We start from the raw sequence: 22,110 nt of genomic DNA, 5'->3' as shown, positions 1-22,110 counted from the left end.
TACGACCTGGACACTAGAGGGCGCTGCGGTGATCGCCTCGGCCTCACCTGTAGATGGGTGATATTCCTGTCCACGTTCAGCGGGGAGGTCACACAGTTCTGAGCGACGTATTTGTAATTGATGGGACACGGTTCTGAGTCTTCGCCATTGACGCACGGGATGGGGATGTTCTCGTAGCCCCTTGATATGTCCCTTTTAATAAAGGCACACGATATTGACCATCAGTTAAAACCAGTCTTAGAGAATCAAACCAAAACCAAGGACACGGAACAGATTAAAGCCGTCTGGCGTCTACCTACCGATTCATCACCGTGTCCAGCGGCTTGGGCTTCTGGGACAAGTTGCTGCTCTTCTTCAGAGCCGTCCAGACTTGCGAGTTTGGGCTGCAACATTCCAGTGGGGTCTCCCCCTCCTTATTTTTCAAACCCACCTCTGCACCGTGAGCTAGGAAGAGCCTGGACCAAGATACAAGGGAAAGGGGGTCACCATACCCGAGATGTCCTCATACCAATCACACACTGAGGAGACAATGGCTCATGGGATGCTTGAGGCATCGATACACTTACGTGACACACTCGAAGCGGTTCTCCCGAGCAGCGATGTGAAGAGGGGAGTCCCCATGTATGTTCACAGCTCTGAGGTCGCATTTAGAGGCCAGAAGGGTCTCGGCAATCTCAACGGATCCGGCAAAAGCTGCCCAGTGCAGGCATATGTTCTCCTCCTGGGATGGGGCCAGAGAAGTTGGACAGGTTTCAGCCATCGACTGTTTATTAATAAATAATTTGTTTAACCATGAAAAGGAATCAAAATAGAAGAGCAGATTCTCCACACAAAGGGGTTTAGGGCATGGACGTTGTCTAGAGAGCAAGACTTGAGCAGGGGAACAGGATGCCCTGGAGCTCATCACACTACAGAGACCGGACACTGTCATTAGACCACTGTACCCCATCTTTATTATAGCCACAAAAACTGGGGTACAGCTTCTCCTATAACGGACAGAAACATCATTCTAAAACCACAATGTACAGCAAAGGACTGTGTTGGCCAAAGATTTGGTTTATCTCAACAAATACACTGAAATGGAACTAAAACATGGATTCTATGATGCAGGTCTGGGGGGGGTCTCCAATCAGAATGAAGCTTGCAGTACAACGCAGCTTGGAGGACAAATTTGTGTGTCCATAGTTGCCCGCCCCGTTCCCCTAGACAAGTTGTAAAATGCCACAGGGTAATATGCACCAGAGGGCTATCACCTACATCAACCTATCCAATTCTAACCAAGATTACTTCTTAAGACTGGTCAGAAAATTCAAGAAAACATCTTATTGGCTGGCTGATAGAGACGAACTAAAGGTCAACTACGAAGCTGGAAAAACGAGGACTTCAAACTCCTGCCCAGTATCAATTCCCATCACTGACTACAATATTTACATTTCGTCTTAAATCATGGGTGAGGAGACATCAAGACTGGCTTCACTACATCACATTTGTACATTTTAATGGGTTTTATTTTTTAACTTTACAAACTCCATTTTCTGTATAAAATGTTCCAGGTGGATGTCACCTTGAAAATACAGACGGACGCCCAACACCTCCATGAACAAACAAAAGAACCCAAAAACGTTCTCTATAATCTCACTACAATGGGAACTTCCCTCGATTTTTTTTTGCCCGTTGATATAGAGACCCTAAGCTCACATTAAGGGGAACCCCCTTCGCTCCCCATCCGTCCAGCTACCCACCAGAAGGAACAGAACTGTACCCCCCCTCCGACTGACACCATCTTGACATCGTACTTGGTTTAATTTAATTTAAGATAAAATACTGTCATTATATAATACATTATATAAAACAAAATGTATCAACTGGTGTTTATGATGGGAGAACACAGAAGCGTAATCATTGATACTGCTCTCCCATCATCTAACTAGTAACACATTGGGAGGGTCCAACCATCGGAATGGGGGGAGATTGTTACCACACAGATGGCACAATGAACCATATAGTAGGCAAAAACCAAGAAAAACCCCTAAGACTTACATTATCCCGGATGTTGATGTCAGCCCCATTGGAATGTAACAGTTTAACCAGTTCCACATGTTTGTATTCTGTAGCCCAAATCATTGGGGTCCAACCACCGTCATCCTTCGGTAGAGACAGAGGGAGAGTCAGAGGGTAAAACAGGTTTTTGTGGCCAGAAGAGAAGCTGTTTGGCCACTGATAACTTCTGTCATCGATCTATCTTACAGACCAGTCTCTATATCAGTCTTATTAAAAGGATGTTTCACTCACAAGTCAAATCTAACTCAATGACACCATCCCTCGGCACAATGCAAATAATTACAGAATGAAACAATTATACCGCAGAAGAAACAATATGAACAATAACATCTCGGATATGCAAATCAGGAGGAAGTTGTGTGGAGGGCCAATTGTCGCACTGGGGGGTGTGATTTCAACCGTCTCTACAGGCAATCACTTGAAGAATGAACAAGGTCGCACTGCTGCACAAGTGATTGTCAGCGTTGCGAGTAATTACTACCAAGACAAAGAAAAACACAACATGGGGAGGAAAGTTATGGACTAGGATCGTCAAACAAGGCTCAGAATGAGATCTATCACTTTTATAACACATCTGATATCTGTACTCGGCAGAGGTGGATGTTTGGTGAGGTCCTAGTGAAAGGAGAGGCAGATCCCCCTCAATGTAACTTCTTATTACCCCCCCGGGGGCCCTGTAGTCTCACCTGGCAGTTGACATCCATTTGCTCGTTGGTGAGTAGATACTTCACCACCTCGAAGTGACCCTTCTTAGCAGCCAGATGGAGACAAGTGGAGCCTTCCGAGTCCTGGAACGAGACAAAGAGAGATTTTAAGGGGCTACTGAGAGGGGTGGGCTACACGCAGCCTACACGGACTACAAACTACAGACCTTCAGGTCCAGCAATGCTCCGGCCTTCACCAGATATTTCACAGTATCGAGGTGGTTGTTCTCAGATGCCTCCATCAGTGGGGTGCGCTGATCCTCGGAACAGTTGTCCAAGTTTGCTCCGGCCTGGAAAAGCCGAAATATATATTAAAATAGCTTATTTAATACCATAATGGGAGTACATGGAATATTATCTGCTAGGAGCGGTCTATAACCCCAATGTCAGTCTGTGTGCCCTAGATGGCTGAAGGAACAAAGTAGTTCATTGGTCAACCAACCGAATACTCTACAGTCGGCTGGCCAATAGGGACACTGGATGCAATCAGATTTTGGACGACTTTGAGTAAACTAATTGGCAGCCTCCATTGTTAGTGAAGGCAGATATGCAGAAGCTGACAGCAGACGTCAGAGTACAGGACAGTCACCTGAACGAGCATGTGGCAGGTATCGGTGTAGCCCATCTCCGTCGCAGCGTGCAGGGGTGTCCTCTTACCGTGCTGCTCCATCTTGAAGTTGGGGTCAATGCCGTCCACTTAAAAAAATTAGAGCCACAAGTCATTTATGTTAAGAGATCGGCGATTCTGCGGTCAACACTATCTAAACTACAGGACTCAAACTCTCCACCCCCATAAAGGAAACTTTACGGTGACACCATGCTGGTCACCTCTGGTCAAAGTGTTAATGGGAAAGTCAACAAAAAGAGGTGAAATAGAGAGATTCTTAGACCAATCACTAATGTAGGCGATCAGACTGGTGACCTGTGATAACGCTGCTGGGGGGTTAACATCCTGAGTCAGTAAAAATCAAATTGCAGAGGTCAGAATTTTTATTGGGCCGCATAGTAAATGCTGTCACCCCATAACGGTCAGCTTACGTGTGCAATCATTGGTCGACAAGAAAAATTTAACCTAATGCGAGACATTGACGATTTTAGCTGTCTGTGTGTGGGCCAATTGCTCCCACATCTGGTTGTTCAGCTTGACTATCAGTCTGCGTGGATGGGTTTAGCCTGTTAAGGGCTACAGATAACAGGAGCATAACAAGTGTAAGGTTCGGTACACACTGGAGGTTTTTCATTCGATCTTCGTGCCAATCAGCCGACATGCGACCGTTCGGTCAGATATCATGTTAGTGTGTATAGTGACACGATGATCTAAAGTCGTCCTAAAGTGCTGATCATCGTTTCATTTTGTTGGTCGTACTGTTTAATATCTTCCGACCAATCACCGACCGATCACGTAGGGTGTGTGCACTCACTCTCATGATCTCCATAGAGTTTACAGAGTCGTGTACTGAAAGGTCTTTTTAAAAATAACAGGGAGAGAAAAATATGGGAATACAAACTGATAAGAACATTCCAGTCACTGACTAAAGGACTTAATCTAACATCCGGATTTATGACCCACTACATGAACACACTTCACACCCCACAGCAGTGCAGACCTCTGAACTTGTAGGACTTTTAATCTTCCATCCAAAACGAAAACCTCCTTTTTATTACTTTAGCTTATCTTAATGATGTATCCCCCCCCCCCCCCCCCTGTACAAATATCTTGATGTAACAGCTCTTAAATGTTGTGCCTTTTACTCAGTCATTCATTTGTAAACTTGCCTGATGAAGGGGCCTCTGTGCTCTGACAGCTAGCAAATAGCATTTTTTTGGTTAGCCGATAAAGGTGTCACTCCTATAATACTTCTGTCTTTTTTGACACCAAAGCATTTAACATCACATAGTTTCAGAGTCACAGAAGCTAACGAAATTCGTTAGGACATGTGAATAGCTAGAACAAGGCGGTTTAATCAGTGTGACAATAATGAATGAATGAATATTGTACTGTCATTCTCTGAAGACTAGAGGACCAGATGAAGAACACAGATCTGAAGGTAAATTGTGTCAGTGTACATGGATGAATCGTCAGACTGATTGGACCTTCAGTCGTAGGTACAATTGTTTGAGATAACACGTCGGTCTGAAAATTCTTCAGTGTTTACCCAGCTATACACTCAAACACGTCAACTCCTGGTAATGTATGGGAACTTCTACTGAAAAAATCTTTTCATACTGGATTAGCGTACATTTTAATGTTCAGTGGCTATTGAGGGCACAATAAAAAAAATTGTCCGTGTTTGGAATAAAAAATAAATTCCAATGCATACGTTTTGCAATATTTAAAATATTTAAAAGGAAATGCCACATTTTTTTCTTTTCGTTATCAAATGGAACTTCCTCTATTTGATAATAAGGTGATGTGTAATTCATTAATAATAATCTGATGCCTTGTGGTGGAAATAAAACATTTACTAAAGCTTCAGCCGACACGTTACAAGCAAGTTTAAAAAGACAGTATCAGTGCTCCACCACCCCACCCCTCCCAATTTACTACCTCCCAGGTGAGCGGATAGTAAATGGGGAGGTAATACTGGTAAGCTTTTTTTTTTATTTAAACAAATTTTTGGTTGAAACAATGTTGCTGCACTTCAATGCGATTAACCCCTCGTTCTGCAGATGAGCTAAGTTTATATTTTGTTTTTAAACTATAAACACAGCAGTAAACTGAACACCCAGGTTTGAAACTCATCTGATCAATAAGTAGGAAAGAATAGGGGGAAAAAAAAGATATACAATTCTTATTTTTTTTTTTTAATGAACCAAAACCATAAATTGATAAAGACTACTTTATATCAAAGAAACCTAATTAAAGACCAAACCCTGAACCAGTGCAGAATAATCCGAGTGTTTACACTTCTTAGTCAGCAGGTGGCGCTGTGCTGTCACTACTTGTTAACCTTTCATCTCTCCTGTTGCAGTCTTAGTACCACATAAGAGGGACTGAGATGGTGAGAAGCCCCTCTACCCACACAGCATGGTGAGGACGGGTACACCGCATAAGGAGAGTGCAGGAACTGACAGTCAGCCCCTAGCAGTGTTCAGACATAAAGATTCCTCGGCACATCTCAGATTCTCTTTTATTTGAGGTGCAGCTGCAGAAAGCTTATTAGCGAGCAGTGAAGAGTGCCGACATCAGCACTTCCCCGCGCCAGCCTACAACAGGCAGCAGCCCACGTTTGCGTGAAATGTCGGTCGCTCTGGGAATTCGGGACCTATTTTACCCAGGAGGGGGTTGGGAGAGCGAATCCTAAACACTTGAAGACACCATGTCGGAGAAGGGACAATTGCTGACAGTGGGAGACGGCTCTATGGGCTGACTGAGCTACAGGGACATCTGGGAAGATGCACTGTCTGCGTTTTACCACCCAACCGTGGTCACAGCGAAAGGAGACTAACCTGGAATACAGGGTAACGCAATAAGAACCCTCAGTCACAGCATCCTGTCCCCTATGTTACATAGATCAGAGTCTCACAGGGCTATCAGCTAGTTATAAGCACTGCACAGACACTGGGTAAGGCTATATCGTACAGGAGTGACCTCACTAGTCCCCGAATACAAGGCTATATCGTACAGGAGTGACCTCACTAGTCCCCGAATACAAGGCTATATCGTACAGGAGTAACCTCACTAGTCCCCAAATATAAGGCTATATCGTACAGGAGTGACCTCACTAGTCCCCGAATACAAGGCTATATCGTACAGGAGTAACCTCACTAGTCCCCGAATATAAGGCCATAATCGTACAGGAGTGACCTCACTAGTCCCCGAATACAAGGCTATATCATACAGGAGTGACCTCACTAGTCCCCAAATACAAGGCTATATCGTACAGGAGTGACCTCACTAGTCCCCGAATACAGAGCTATATCATACAGGAGTGACCTCACTAGTCCCCAAATACAAGGCTATATCGTACAGGAGTGACCTCACTAGTCCCCGAATACAAGGTTATATCGTACAGTTGTGACCTCACTAGTCCCCGAATACAAGGCTATATCGTACAGGAGTGACCTCACTAGTCCCCGAATACAAGGCTATATCGTACAGGAGTGACCTCACTAGTCCCCGAATACAAGGCTATATCGTACAGGAGTGACCTCACTAGTCCCCGAATACAAGGCTATATCGTACAGGAGTGACCTCACTAGTCCCCGAATACAAGGCTATATCGTACAGGAGTGACCTCACTAGTCCCCGAATACAAGGCTATATCGTACAGGAGTGACCTCACTAGTCCCCGAATACAAGGCTATATCGTACAGGTGTGACCTCACTAGTCCCTGAATACAAGGCTATATCGTACAGGTGTGACCTCACTAGTCCCTGAATACAAGGCCATATCGTACAGGTGTGACCTCACTAGTCCCCGAATACAAGGCTATATCGTACAGGGGTGACCTCACTAGTCCCCGAATACAAGGCTATATCGTACAGGGGTGACATCTCTGCTCTCAGCACATTTTACATGTATTAATATAAGTGTGTGATTACTCACCCAGCATCATGAGCACCTTCTGTAGCTCTCCTTGTCGGGCAGAGAAGTACAGCTGCTTGGGATGGAAACGCAACTTCTTAGGCCTGTAAATGAAATGAGGGGGAGATTCAGCGGGTCAGAGGTCAGACCAACCCGTAGCACTGAGCCCCCCCGTATCTCACACTCAGGACGGAGGACTCATTCTGATGGAGGATAAAGTGCTAGTCTGGAACTACGAATACTCAGTGAAGGGTCAACTGTTCAAGGCGGCTGGTGCTGGAATGTGTGTTGTATGTTCATGTATATAAGCCCCTCTCTCACATGCCATAGCACAGGTCTATACCTGGATGTGTCCCCACAAACACTGAGCTCTGCTCTTATCAGAGAAAGGCAGCCGGTAACAAGGGGCCGTCACATGTAACATCACATAGGAAGTGACATGTTCTATAGAATGAGCTGGATACCGTTACGGCTATTTCTGTGAATGCTCCCTGCTCTATACGGTGGGCTAGCTCTGTAACCGAGGGGGCACAATGGTTAGCATTGCTGACTCGCAACGCTGGGCCAGAAATGTTAACCAAACACGAGGTTTGTATGTTTTCCCAGTATTTGCGTGTAGGTGTTCTCAGCACGCTCCGGTTTCCTACCCCACAGACGTACCGGCAGGTTAAACTGCCTGCTGAAAAAATGGACCCTAATGTGTGGTCAGGACTTTATAGTGTAAACTGTACTGTAGTGACTCAATATTATAGCTGGACCCCCTTACAAATTACACAAGGATATCATCCAGTATCAGTCTGATCCCGACATCACAGCTCTGTACTGCTGGGGACCCTGCTCCTTCCACTATATAACTCTCAGCCTGTGGCTTCCTGCTGCCTCCATTCCCCTCCTCACATCATGTCACTGCCCCTGTCACATGCAGCCCTGTCCTCACTAACACATCACTCATCTCCTGATATACTCTGTGCTGCTGGAGGACCCTGCTCCTTCCACTATATAACTCTCAGCCTGTGACTTCCTGCTGCCTCCATTCCCCTCCTCATATCATGTCACTGCCCCTGTCACATGCAGCCCTGTCCTCACTAACACATCACTCATCTCCTGATATACTCTGTGCTGCTGGAGGACCCTGCTCCTTCCACTATATAACTCTCAGCCTGTGACTTCCTGCTGCCTCCATTCCCCTCCTCATATCATGTCACTGCCCCTGTCACATGCAGCCCTGTCCTCACTAACACATCACTCATCTCCTGATATACTCTGTGCTGCTGGGGGCCCTGCTCCTTCCTCTATATAACTCTCAGTCTGTGGCTTCCTGCTGCCTCCATTCCCCTCCTCACATCATGTCACATGCAGCCCTGTCCTCACGAACACAATCACAAGTAAAAAGGTATCCTACTCCTCTAAGAGCAGCACATACATATCCTGAAATACTTTGCACTGCTGTTAACATTTCAATTATGTGATTTGCTACGAATAACTCTATGCAGCCTCAGGTCAAAAACACTGGCGGAACAACGATAAATAATGGTATTCGTTAATAAAAGTGAGATGCTCATAGACTGTAAGCTGTGAGCAGGGCCCTCTTACCTCCCTGTCTGTATTACTCAATATTGTTTTACTACTAAATTTGTTTCCAATTGTAAAGCGCCGTGGAATAATAAATAAATGTTGATGACGACCCTTTATGTACAGGAGATGAGGGGGCAGTCTAACCAGGCATTCTAGTAATGTGCAAAGAGAAATCCTTCTCACTTCTCTGAGTCCAAGGCAAGTAGAGCGCTCTCCAGGGTCTCTTTCACAGGCCCCAGAGAGGAGATCGGATACTTCCCGGCGCCCGGAGTGTCAGATGATGAGTCGTAGGTCTGAGGAGGGAGCCCGTCCGTCTTAGAATCATCTGCTGCTTTCTGGGCTGTGAAATCACTAGCGAAAGACACAAAGAGACGTCAGTGACAGTCGCTGACTAATCAGGAACAGAATCCTGCACGGGTTGTCAGGCCTCAAGACCTGCAAGGAATGTTTTGTCAAATACATTAATGTCACCTACTCCGTAAAGGAGGAAACCAAAAATCAAAATTTGCTCAGTATGCATTAAAAAAACAAAAAACAAAAAAACAAATCATGACGCAACCTGGGCCGAGATTTTGAGAATCTATATTCTGAGGGACGCTACAACGTCACAGATCTTCATCAAGTCTAGGGGTTACAATCAAACTGTTTGGGGGAGACCAGATTATTTTGTTGCCGAGTTCAGCCCACTGTCCAGTCCAGTAGTTCTCATATTTTCCCTTGTACCGCAGGAACAGGGCATGTTTTCCGGATCTACTTGCAGGAGCACACGATACAACTATGCCGAAAACGAACTGACTCACCTGCGATCCTGGAAGAAGATCCGCAAAACATTGCACCGAGAGCCGGAGGTTCATATTGGAGCCCTGTTTACATATAGCCCGTAAGGGTAGAAGCGCAGAGACACGGGGACAAACCTTTCTGTTGTAGTGTCTGCTTGACCCTCAGCCGGGACGTCCGTCTCTGGCTCACAGGCCGCCAGGGACATCGTAGAGGTGGTGTCCGCCTTTGCGATGGTCACCTCCTTGGCCTTGGAGACCTCTTCTCCGCAGTGTGGGCAGTAGCTGGCGTTGTTGACGAGAGTGGCACAGTCTGTGTGAAATCTGTGGGAGATGCTGGTCTCTGGTTGGCACTCCATGAACGTGCCCTGAGAGACACAAACAATTACAAAAGTGACAATTAGTGCAACACGCTTTCGTTTCACCATAGAACACCTGAAAGTGCAAACAAAACGCAGTTTTCACTTCTTACATGAAAACTATTTACTGTAAACATCAGTAATCCTGTATTTAGAGGGTCTCTAAACCTATTTTATTTCACTTTGTTTTTCTGTACTGTACTATTAAGTGAGGAATACATAGAAATATGCTATATGACTACTAACGAGGTGCTATATCGTTATCTAGAGCAGACATTGTGCCTATAGCGGTTATCCAACTGTAAATCATTATATACCAGGGTAACCGCCTTAAACTAAACTGAAATGTAATGACAAAGTGAATCTCCTCTACCAAAAAGTGTAGGGCACCACAGTTAACAAATTGTACGTCCATAGGACCCAAAGAGTAGTATTGTGGTGAATACGTCATGTCCAATGCAAGCAGCGAATCAGTTGTTTTTGCTATACGTTGATGGCGAGGAGAATATTCTTGACTGTAAGATCTTTGAACTGCGCGCTCTGGGCGACCTGTAAGGGATCCACCGCGTCGACGTCCTCAAGGGCGGCCTCTTGGCATGTTTGTTGTAAACAAAGTGAAGATAAGGGAATAATGAAATAACACAGCAGTCCGTGATTGAGGTCCCCGCAAGACACGCTGATATATGTGGCTGCACATAACTGTCAAAGTTTCCAGACCACCCAGCAGGTCACATTGTCCAGGTCACCCAGCAGGTGCACAGGGAGAGTTCACTAACTGCCACAGTTTCCAGAGCAACCAGCTGGTGCACACAGGTGTATTTACAACGGTCACATTTTCCAGAGGACAATGGTAATGTATTGTTGTAAACGACGGGCGGACATTTTACGAAATAACTCCGAAAGATGCAACCGATTACATCGCCAACATTTTTCTGCAAATCTACAGACTAAGACATTTAATTTGGTATATGATGTGCTCTGCTCAGACAACAGCATCATAGAAATAAGTCACTCATAAAAGTCATACTTGTGCTATTAATATATAGATGTCCCCTTAAGTTACAGAATTACTTGATATCAGGAGATAACCAGAATGAAAGAGATTTCAGGAATTGACGTTCTGTCAGTGATCCTATTGGACGACTCTTACAACAAATGTAGATACAATGATAAAAATGTCAAGGTATGGAAACCATTATATTTGTAAATGTGCTAATAAAATCCTTTTCAAAGTGAATCAACGTGTGTCTTAGTGAGAGCAGAAAGTACATTTAGATGATCAGAAAGGAAGGAGCCGGGACCTCCTGTGTATCCTGACTAATCACAGGTAAGTTAGTTACCTAAGAGGCGACACGGACCACCATAACTGTGACCAATCAGAGACATAGAAATATCAGTCCCTCCCCACAAGATGTTACATTATCACTCCACACATCCTAAACAGACACAACAATTTGTTTTAATCATAGACTTTTATGTGGAATGAAAGCGTCTACATTATATAGGTGACTTACAGCTGTACAGAAGTGCCCGCAGCCGGGACAACACTGGTGTTTCACCATCTTCCCCCGGTGCTCCTCACACAATACTAGATGTCGCACCTTGTTAGATGGTCTCATTAGCTCGTACTTCACCACCTCATTAATGCACCGACTCAGCTGTAACACAACGCAGGAAAGACCACAATTTAATAATTGCCTTTTAAAAGATGCTATCCTTCCATGACGGGCGAGGTCTGATGACTGCGGACATACGGACAGACAGACTGACTGGGCGAGTACAATACATTAACATGTGAACAATACGACGGTCACCACCGCAGACTCCCGATCCCTCACCTCTTGGTCCGAGCTCTCGATGGCCATGCAGCGATCTTCCGCTTTTGCGGTCACGTCATCCTCTTTTGGGGTTTCCATCCGACAGCTGCAGAGGGGGATTCCTTGAAGACCATCCATCTCCATGTTTTCGGAACCATTGGAAAGACCTGCGGAGGAGAATTGAACCTGACTAAGCACATTTGGTGATAGGTTGTGTAACATTTGGTATAATTGGTCATCGGCTTTTTATCTGCAGTCATTAGGATGTAAGTGGAAATGGGCGTTGTACCCTAAAGACCTTGGGGAAGCAGCCATTACTGTAACAGAGGTTATACAGCCGCTCTCTAACCAGCAAAACTTCCGGCCCCCAGGAGCCACATCCCTGCTGGATGACTGTAATATCTACAAGTATGGATGATAAATTAATTTTCCATTGATTGACATTTGTGATTAATTGGGGAAGCCCAAATAACCATCTGTTCCTGACTCTCAAAGTCCTTGTGTCTTTACCATGGAACAAACTTTACTGAGCAAAACGTTGTTACATTTATTCCACAACAGAAGAATTTATTACGATCCACTTTGAAAACAGACCCCTCTGGGAGAACGTGAGGCGTTCAAATGAAGAAGCATCTACTAAGAGCAGGGGCACACGAGACACGCTGCACGAACAGCGGTGGTTCGTGACAGAGAGGGGGATTATTTTGCAGTAAATTATGCTGACATGAGAAGTGGCCACCAGGGGGCATCACAGAAGGTTGCAATGAAATGCAGGAAGACGGCAAATGAAATGGCATGTTGGAAACAGAGAATAATAAGCGGATGCGGGTGGTTTATAGTGCTCTGGGCAACTCCCAAGTGAAGATACCATTAAGGACACAATGGGACCTGTGTGGTCATACTAAGGGGTATATGACGGAGAGGGTACAGGAGTGTATGAGTATAAAATACTGCCTGTAACCTTGTACCAAGCAGGGCACTGCCCCAGAACAGTAACTAAGCACCACAGTCCTCACTATCCAACCCCCAGCCCCCCGTATCATTACTACTGGGGAAGAATAAGTGGTTTGTAAAGAATACAGAACAAGAACATTCAATCCTGCCCAGTAATATACCATAGAGCAATAAGCACGATCCTATATGATAAATACAGTACAGGTGCCTAAAATACAATTACATTTCTAACAACTGCTTATAACATTCAGAAATACACACGTTTCAGATGCCGTACATAGCAGAATACTGTTGGGGTCTTGAGCCTAGTGAAGGGGTCTGCACGCAGCAGACAATAGAGGAGAATACTTTGCGTTGAGGTTGTTAAAGTAACATAGAAGGTTTTACGTATATATTTGTATCTCGTATTACGTTGGTAGAGTAAGTAACTGGGACCAGGTATAAAGAGACAAATCCACATGGGAACAGCCGCAGACGCTGTGCGAGGTGAAGGGTCACGTGTCAGAGAAGCGCTCTGTGTTGGTCCTGGCAACAACGTCCTCCCGCTGCCTCTGCACAGCCCTCACCTTTACTCTGCGGAGACAACATCTCTTTCACTCGCAGGTCCAGAGAGTCCAGCGACACCTCCGTGTACTCCGCACTGTCTTGTCCCTCGCCAGTACCCGCTACAGGGCAGAGAAATCCGCGTCAGTGTAAATATTCCCCGGTCCTGGAACCCACCAGCGTCATCACCATTATACAGACAGGAACAGAGTACAAGGCTACAGAAATACCGACATAAGTCCCACGCTATACAAAAATATTGTACAGCCAGGTATGTTTAAAACGATCTTAAGATAAGAAACCAAAGTATAACCGTGATAAGTGGGGTATTGTATAATAAAATAAATTGGGCCGGGACACAATTCCCTTGGAGTCTGTATAAAATATTTCATTTTATCGATGGAACACTGTGGATGCTCTGCTGTATGTAAATATAAGGAGAAATCCAGCTCGATACACCGAATGACTGATGTGATTAATGTACAGAAAAATTATAGCTGATGATTCTACTTTAAATGCTTTAAAAACAGACCCCCCCCCCCCCCGTACTAATTCATGGGGAGGTTTCTGAGAATCTGTCAACACCTGTAATGAAAACTCCCCCTCTGAATGTATACAGTAAATGTGGACAGTAGCCACAGGATTATTATAGCCAGCCCATCCTAGCTGTGGCATTGGTCGTGGCAAGTCCAGCTCTCACTGCTCTATCTCAAACGGAGGCTGCGCACGAATAACCCGGAGGATTGGGAGAAGGTGTCCTCCCGTATATCAGTGGTTGTACAACCCTCACGCAGCGGATGATAACCGGTGTACATATTCATACAGTATACGGCTTATCGGACCATAAACAACATGGCGGATAGGAACCGCTAAACATGGCACAAAGAATGGCTACCATGTCCAATGCAGACAAGACAAGGGAATATAAGATTTACCAAACAATAAATGCCCAGTATACCCTATCCCAGCATCCATGATTTGCTAGATTATTGAAACACGTAAAATACATTGACGCTGCAGTTTCTGGTCTACATAAGTAACAGGGTTCAGCACAGTATAGAAAGCCCCCAGGGGCCCAACCAGTCATCCAGGAGTCCTAAGTGACTTATGGTGTAGCTCAATGAGGTTCCGGATCCGAGATTACCCGGAGCTGCTCGTCCCAGGTAACTTATATAAGGGGCTTCATTTTTTTACCCATTTTACCACATCTCCTTGTGAGAAAATAATATTCAGCGATTCTCAGGCTGGACTCCGGTTTGCTAATCTCCAAACAGAATTTTGATTGGTGAAAGGCAAATTACCGTGATGTGGGCTGGGTGTAAAGTCGCTCTTCCCTTTCCTCCTCTTGGTTTTGGACATCCACAGGCTCTCGGAGCGGCCTTTGTATTTTTTCTGGTTCTTCTTCTGTAAACTGGACTCCGAGCTCTACAACAAGACAGGAATCAGTGTGGGTGTCAGAGGCATTTCACACAACCGGAATACAGAGATACATTTAGAACTGGGTATGTGTTACTAAACATGTGTTGCTTTCTTTGCTTCCAGCAGTGCAGCCCCTCTACCCCCTCCAGACCATGCTGCTCTCCGGAGGAATAACCACAGACAACTAGTGAAACAATGGAGTTGAGCTACAGACTGCCGTTACTGCATTCACATCATTGGAAAATAGAAGTGAAAAAAGTTTTGATTTATTTCCACTACACGTAGACAAAATGCATCCCCCACTCACTACAAGACAACGGCTGCTATAAAGTAAAGTGCATTAAAGTGGAAACATTTAGAGACCTACGGAAACTCCATGTTAGAAGAATCTATTCCTGTAGAATGGTTAAATGTTTTGTATTTTCTTGGCCCTCAGTAATTACAACTTCATCTTCCAGAGTCAGTATCGTGCTGTATATACGGATAACGTTATGCTTTACTCTCATCGCCTATGTCGGAGACTTAAAGAATTAAATACAATTACAAAGTCTTCAGTGGGATAAACCAGGTCAGTGACTTAGGATGTCGGCTGGACATGTGGCAACTTCCAGTAAGATTTTTACAACCATATATTAAAACTATTTATGTTTAGTTCCCCTGTAAATCAGATGTGCATGACTGAGATAAAGATACATTCAGCTGAAACAACATTGAGGTCTGAGAGGGGCAATCATTCATTACTACACCCCATTACATAATTTGGGCCTATAACATCATTATCTCCAGCCCACTTCCTCTCTGCTTTCATTACCGTGTGGGAGAGACGACTGTCAAACTCAGACCCATTCAGATTATCAAATCTGTATAACGAACCGTCCGGAGAACTAAACAACTTGTTATTTTCCTTATTAATAAAACAGGATTTATGTTCATAAATTGGCTTCCCGACTTCCTTTTGCGCTGTTCCGTTATTTATTTATTTATAAGGTTTGAATAGACAATAAAGTGGGATTTGTGAATATACAGACAGAGCTTTGTAAAGATGAATAAACTCAGTACTAACTAAATCGGATTCATCCCCATCATCCTCCTCCTCCTGCGACTCCGCTGACTCCGCCTCCTCATCCCCTTCAGACTCCAAGTCGTCCACCTGCATCAAACACAAACTTTATTAACTCCCCACAAGTATCACAGACACCTGTCCTCACTCTAGTGATAAAATAATCCTGGCCAACCTGAGTGGTAAAACTACAAGCCCCAGCATACCTTACATTCTATTAGCTGGCTATCTACTGGCAAAGCATGCTGGGACTTGTAGTTTCATAACACTTGGCTACGCAAACCAGGCCTGGTTTAAGGGGTGAAAGATAAAAGGTGGGCGTGGGCACCTGAGACCATTGGGCATGATGGGCAGACTTGTCATTATTTAATTCAATTTAAAAAAAAACAAAAAAACAAAAACAAAAACACGCACAGGTTACACGTAAATACTGATTCCAGTAATATAAAATATATCTGCAATTGTGGGTATAAAGCAGTGTTGACTAACCTGTGACACACCAGGTGTTGTGAAACTACAAGTCCCAGCATGCTTTGCCAATATATAGCAACTTATTGCTGGAAGGGTATGCTGGGACTTGTAGTTTCACAACATCTGGAGTGTCACAGGTTAACCAACACTGGTATAAAACTATATCACATCATAAGCGGTGTCATAGTACTAAGCCGCTGCTGCCTCGAGCGGGTGGTGAAGTGTATAAATTGGATTATATTTATTGTTTTGCTCCTAAGTATGATTTAAAAGTGGGTGCTGTGCCTCCGTTCAGCCTACAGATGTCACTGTTGGAACGGCTGTCTATGGATCTAATTAGCCGACCTCTAGATCGCTCCACAAACAGCTTCTGAGAAAGTGACACCAGCCGGCTATAAAATAAAAATGTATAAAATGGTGTTAATAAACTCTGAGCAAAGTATGACACGGAAATGGTGGTCAGCATCGTGTACCGTTCCAATGCTTTGCTCAACGATCTGGGGAGAGGACAATACCTTCTTTAGACTCTCTGCCTCTACCATGGTCTCATTGGAAGCATTGTGTTCCTCTTGGTTTTCTGAAATGCTTGGTTCCCCGCTGTGATAATCCTCTTCATCCAGCTCTTCAGAGTATTCTTCCTCAGAGTCCATCTCCGCATTTTCTCCATTTACATGAGGGATCTCCGAATCCTTTTCGCTCTACGATGGGAAACGAAAGAACTCAAAGTGACCATCTGAACGTACCTCAAAACTTATTGTAGATCAGACTAATGGACGAAGCGACAAGAGCCACCAAAACACAGTAAGGCTCTACGTAAAGCGATCGCCCTCAAAGACGGCCTGAGATGTCCTCACCTTGGGGCTGTTGGAGGAATGACTGATGTTTTTGAACATCTCCAAGACAGTTCTCTGCTTCAACACTTTGGTCTTCTTCTTGGGTATCAAGCTGTAGGTTCCCATCCGCCGCTTCTTCTTCCGAGACACCACAGCAGCTAGACCAGGACAAGGATGAGGTCCACATTAATGAGGTACAAGACACTGACAACTAATCTGCAAGCATTGTAACAGATAAAAATAATATAAAAAAAATGTCCCTTTAGAATATGAGGCGCTCCAACAGATATACAGCAGAGCACGTAAACAGACTCCACTGATCTAAGAACTTCCAATCAACCACACAAGTAAAGTGTATAAGACTCAAAGGAAACGTTCCCACGTCAGCTGTGCAACAGATTGAGCGCCTGAAGTACGTATTAATTTTTATTGTGTATAAAATGGCATAGATAAGTCAGGTTAGCGGTTTTTAGCTCTGGTGCGCCCAGCGGGTCATGGTTTAAGGATCTTCTTGCTCATATGCAGATGAGTTAATCTGGCAGTAATTATCTCATCTGCTCCTACAGCCAGAAATCCTCAGAACATATGAGAGAGACAGAGATGGATGAAGAAACAAAGGAAAAATAAAACATCATTTTTGCAATGGATGAACAGGATCAAAGTCCAATTTAGCCTTTATAAATGTCTGCACTTAGACTGTGATAATGACGGGTTATTACATGAAGCACTGGGTGACACAGAGATGACGTATACAGAAGATACGACCGAGTCCCTGTGTATTGTCCACTGTGTATTGTACCTGACTGAGGCTTCGGCAACGTCACACAGCTCTGACCCTGAGGTAGCAGCTCTTGTAGTGTGGCGGACTGAGAGACCAGTGACTGCTTCCCAGCTTCCAGACCATTTTTGGGGGCACCGTCTTCCTTGGTTTCCGTTGGCTCTGGCAGTTCGTTGGGGTCGTCATGCACGGGCTTCAAGACAAAAGAAACAGACAATTATAACAACTTGCATTACAGACAGAGGAGCAGAAACAACAACGTGGCTGAAGTCTACCGAGGGCTGTTAGAGGAGCCAGACCTCCCTGATTGAAGGGGGTGTCTGATTACCACTCCTAGGGATTGCGCCTTAGGCTGTTTTTTATGATGCAAGCAGCCTGCAATGGTCATTTAAACTGATCGATGGATAAAAGAACGAGGAGAGCACCACAGGAGAGATTACCTACCTGGTGAGTAATATTCTATAACCGTGCGATAGCTTGGAGCTGCACCAAAAATAGATTTTTCAGTGTCTACAAATCTGTAGCATTAATGCAATAGCATCAGTGTAAACCCTGCCCATCTGACTGACAGGCTTGCAGTCTTGCTCGGTAACACACATTCTCTGTTACAGGTCCGAACTGGGCAGACCCAACGTGCTATGAACTTTCCCTTTAACATGATTAGTAATTAAACACTGTTAAAAGAACATTAGATGAATCTAATTAATACCAAGGCAAAAACAAAGCCATCTACTCCAAAAGTAAAAGGTAAAATCGTTAATTTATTAACTTGCCAACCTATGTAATGTTTCCTAATTTGGGAATAATTTCCCTACCAGATTTTTGCTTCAATCACACTTGGGGGGGGGTATATTTACTAAACTGAGGGTTTGAAAAAGTGGAGATGTTGCCTATAGCAACCAATCAGATTCTAGCTCTCATTTTGTAGAGTGTACTAAATAAATGATAACTAGGGGCCCGATTCATTAAGGATCTTAACTTGAGAAACTTCTTATTTCAGTCTCCTGGACAAAACCATGTTACAATGCAAGGGGTGCAAACTAGTACTTTGTTTTGCACACAAGTTAAATACTGACTGTTTTTTCATGTAGCACACAAATACTTGATAGCTTATTTGTACACTGACATTTAAAGTTGATATTTGTGTGCTACATGAAAAAACAGTCAGTATTTAACTTGTGTGCAAAACAAAATACTAGTTTGCACCCCTTGCATTGTAACATGGTTTTGTCCAGGAGACTGAAATAAGAAGTTTCTCAAGTTAAGATCCTTAATGAATCGGGCCCCTAGTTATCATTTATTTAGTACACTCTACAAAATGAGAGCTAGAATCTGATTGGTTGCTATAGGCAACATCTCCACTTTTTCAAACCCGCAGTTTAGTAAATCTGGCCCTTGGTCTTTAACAAAGGGTGTTTTAGACAAATGAAGACTCCTATCTACATATATACAGTAATGTCCGCTTGTCAAACCCAGGGAGTTGTCTCCTGAAGCCGATACGTCACCACAAGCTATCTGTAGGACTAGCATTATAGGGACAGAATTACTACAGAACCTCATTAGATGGATCATGTAGGAGACATAAGTAGACAACCAGTAACCTCAGCATTATAATCTGAGATTTATCTCAACAACAACAAAGCAGACATAACATGATAACAGGTCAGGACTTCCATGTTGAAGGACTATTCAGATTCTAGTTAACATTCTGTAGAATGTACTAAATAAGTAACTAGAATCTGATTGGCTGCTATAGGCAACATCTCTACTTATTCTGCCGAAAACTCGCAGTTCGATACATTTACCCCTGGTGTTAAATGACTAAACAAGCCTCGTCTTACTTGTATTCATCTGAAGTTGCCGCCATTCAAACCTGGACTAGACCCCGACTCAGATGACCCAAGGATACCATGTCCCATATTTAGTTATTATTCCACCAGTAATGACTCCATACATTCTGCCCTGTATAGCAGCACCCCACCCCACCAAACAAACATCTTTCATGAAGGCCATTGTTATTCACATCCACTTACCGAATTGCAGCCGGCCTTGGGTAGGGTCTTCCGTGCTCTGTGAATTTTCAAGTCCGATACAGAAGAATCTGTGAGCTTTGGGCTCTCGTCTTTAATCTGGTCTCCCATCTGTGGGGGGGCGGGCGAGGGGGCGGGAGGTACGTATACAGTGGAGGCTGCCTTAGCTTTGAGAGCAGCTCCGGGCAGAGTCTTGGCGGCGTGGCCGCTTAGAGGGGAGGAGCTAGAGGTCCGTAATGGCTGTTGAAGGGGAACGGATTTGCTTAAAATATACCCGTTGCTCCCCATCACAGAGGCCTGCATGGGACTGTTTATTTTCAAGGGGTGTTGCCGGAGGTCTCCTGTGCTTCTTTCGCAGACCCCGTTCTCTGCCACCCAACAGGTCTTGTAATTAGGGTCCTGATGTAGGAGTTTTGTGCTGTCCGGCGTGCCGTGTGTGGAAACAGTGTGCTCCTTCGAGTCGTTCCTCTCACACGCCCCATTGGTGTCACCAACTTTCTCAGGCAAATTTTCATCCCCTGCCATGGCATCGGCCACTAGAAAACAACCGTAACACATTAAGGACCATCATTCCATAGAAAGTAGACGCTTTGGGAGCTAACAAGCCTACATGTCCAACGGTAAACGTTCGAGGAAACTTATGGCAGATAAAATATTCAGAGGTAAAGATGAAATCACAGAAATAAACAATTTTCTATGTATACCGGATCTCCAGCGTGGAAGTTTGAATGACTGTCAAACATGGCTGCCAATTTGGGTAGAGCGTGTCATTCAACGGCTAGGTCCAATCACAGGATCCCGCGGGAACACATTAGTATAAATGGTGGATGGTGGTATTTTCAGCTGGAAAAAATTAAAATCTACGGTTGTCGGCTAACTAGTCTGATTGTTGGAGCTCTTGTGGCAATTTGGGGCCGAACTGGCCAACAGAAGCAGCTAATGGGTACAACAGGGACCCACTAGGAAAACAAGATAAGTGCTGTAGAACAAGGTGAGCACCATAACATGGGCACAAAACAAAAGTTTAAGTAAACATTTGCAGGTAAACTTGCAAATGGTACAGATGGCTTTAACATATCCAATCAACTTTTTATACTGAGATTTGTGTCCCTAAAAAATAAAAAAATAATAAATATATATCTCAAAAATATGTAAAGTTATTACATTATTTTGAAAATAAAAAAACAACTTTTTTAATGCCTAGAAATCCAAGAAATCAACTGTGTCTATGTCAAATAACCAACACAAATCATAAGACGTAGACAGATTAATATTTAGGCAGACAGTCCTGTACCTTCGTCCTTGCTGTTGGTGATATCTTTCAGCAGATCTTTTCTGGATTCCACCTTGTTTGCGCCTACCCACTAGGATAAAAACACACACACATATATTGTTTTAGGATCGGCACTGACAGATTTACATTTAAACACTGAGCAGAATTCACAAACATCTCTTCCTGCAGAATTCTAAATATTGTGTTTTTGTGAATGATTCAGAATGTGTCCTGAAAGGCAACACAGGTCTGTTATTTGGATGATGATTTTAGAAAATGATTAGGTAAAATGAAAAGTTATTTTAAGGACTTGTGCACTAACTTCAAAGTAGCACACAGCACAAACGTAACAAAATGTGTTCATTCTTAAGAATATTTTCACAATCTATTTGCAAAAACTTTAATAAGCCGATATTGTGTCCATGACCTCTTGTGACCAAAGCATTTCTAAAATCAGGACACAGATTATTTTATTACTAGAAGAAACCTGGCAAAATGAAAAGACTAAAATAATTTATAATTCCAATGTAACAGCAGTCTGAAAAATGGCCGTCAATCTCCTCGTTGGGTGCCGCAGTTCACACACTGTACGTCCATAAGACCCAAAGGGGGGAATTCAATTGGCCGTGTTACTGTAAGAAGTAACGCGGCCTGCGCACTATTACCATTATTACGGTAATATTGGGCTTAAATACCTTTATTACGTTAGTTTCAATGCCGGCTTTTTGCTCGCAGAAAGCTGGGCTAAATTTACCGTAATAACGGTAATAAGAGTTTTCGCAGCGCTACTTTGGGGGGAATTGAATTCCCCCCAAAGAGTAGTATTGTGGCATATACACCATGTCGAATACAAGCGGCATATTGGTTGTTTCTGTTATACATTGATGGTGATGATAATATTCTTGACTGTAAGATCTTTGAACTGCAC

At 43.9% G+C, this 22,110-nt stretch overlaps 1 protein-coding gene across 8 annotated transcripts in view; it reads right to left on the bottom strand.

Annotated features, from left to right (window-relative positions):
* Positions 1 to 22,110, bottom strand: part of EHMT1 (euchromatic histone lysine methyltransferase 1) — a 72,814-nt gene that overhangs the window by 8,023 nt on the left and 42,681 nt on the right. For 6 of the 8 annotated variants that reach the window (XM_075185771.1, XM_075185770.1, XM_075185773.1 and 3 more), the window contains exons 2-21: positions 21,204 to 21,273; positions 19,913 to 20,445; positions 17,901 to 18,072; positions 17,123 to 17,259; positions 16,784 to 16,966; positions 15,801 to 15,887; positions 14,620 to 14,743; positions 13,342 to 13,440; positions 11,843 to 11,988; positions 11,519 to 11,662; positions 9,784 to 10,013; positions 9,053 to 9,220; positions 7,316 to 7,398; positions 3,355 to 3,461; positions 2,933 to 3,055; positions 2,748 to 2,849; positions 2,041 to 2,145; positions 567 to 763; positions 300 to 455; positions 48 to 192 (exon numbers count right to left, since the gene is read on the bottom strand). In XM_075185771.1, the coding sequence (XP_075041872.1) occupies positions 48 to 192; positions 300 to 455; positions 567 to 763; positions 2,041 to 2,145; positions 2,748 to 2,849; positions 2,933 to 3,055; positions 3,355 to 3,461; positions 7,316 to 7,398; positions 9,053 to 9,220; positions 9,784 to 10,013; positions 11,519 to 11,662; positions 11,843 to 11,988; positions 13,342 to 13,440; positions 14,620 to 14,743; positions 15,801 to 15,887; positions 16,784 to 16,966; positions 17,123 to 17,259; positions 17,901 to 18,072; positions 19,913 to 20,445; positions 21,204 to 21,273 (3,111 nt within the window). The remainder of the gene's footprint in view (positions 1 to 47; positions 193 to 299; positions 456 to 566; positions 764 to 2,040; positions 2,146 to 2,747; positions 2,850 to 2,932; positions 3,056 to 3,354; positions 3,462 to 7,315; positions 7,399 to 9,052; positions 9,221 to 9,783; positions 10,014 to 11,518; positions 11,663 to 11,842; positions 11,989 to 13,341; positions 13,441 to 14,619; positions 14,744 to 15,800; positions 15,888 to 16,783; positions 16,967 to 17,122; positions 17,260 to 17,900; positions 18,073 to 19,912; positions 20,446 to 21,203; positions 21,274 to 22,110) is intronic. The other 2 variants (XM_075185767.1, XM_075185768.1) reach the window with 2 other exon arrangements.

Source organism: Mixophyes fleayi, chromosome 9 (genome assembly GCF_038048845.1).
Source record: "Mixophyes fleayi isolate aMixFle1 chromosome 9, aMixFle1.hap1, whole genome shotgun sequence".
In the NCBI taxonomy this organism is placed as follows: Eukaryota; Metazoa; Chordata; class Amphibia; order Anura; family Limnodynastidae; genus Mixophyes; species Mixophyes fleayi.
This window is presented reverse-complemented; position numbering and strand designations above follow the sequence as displayed.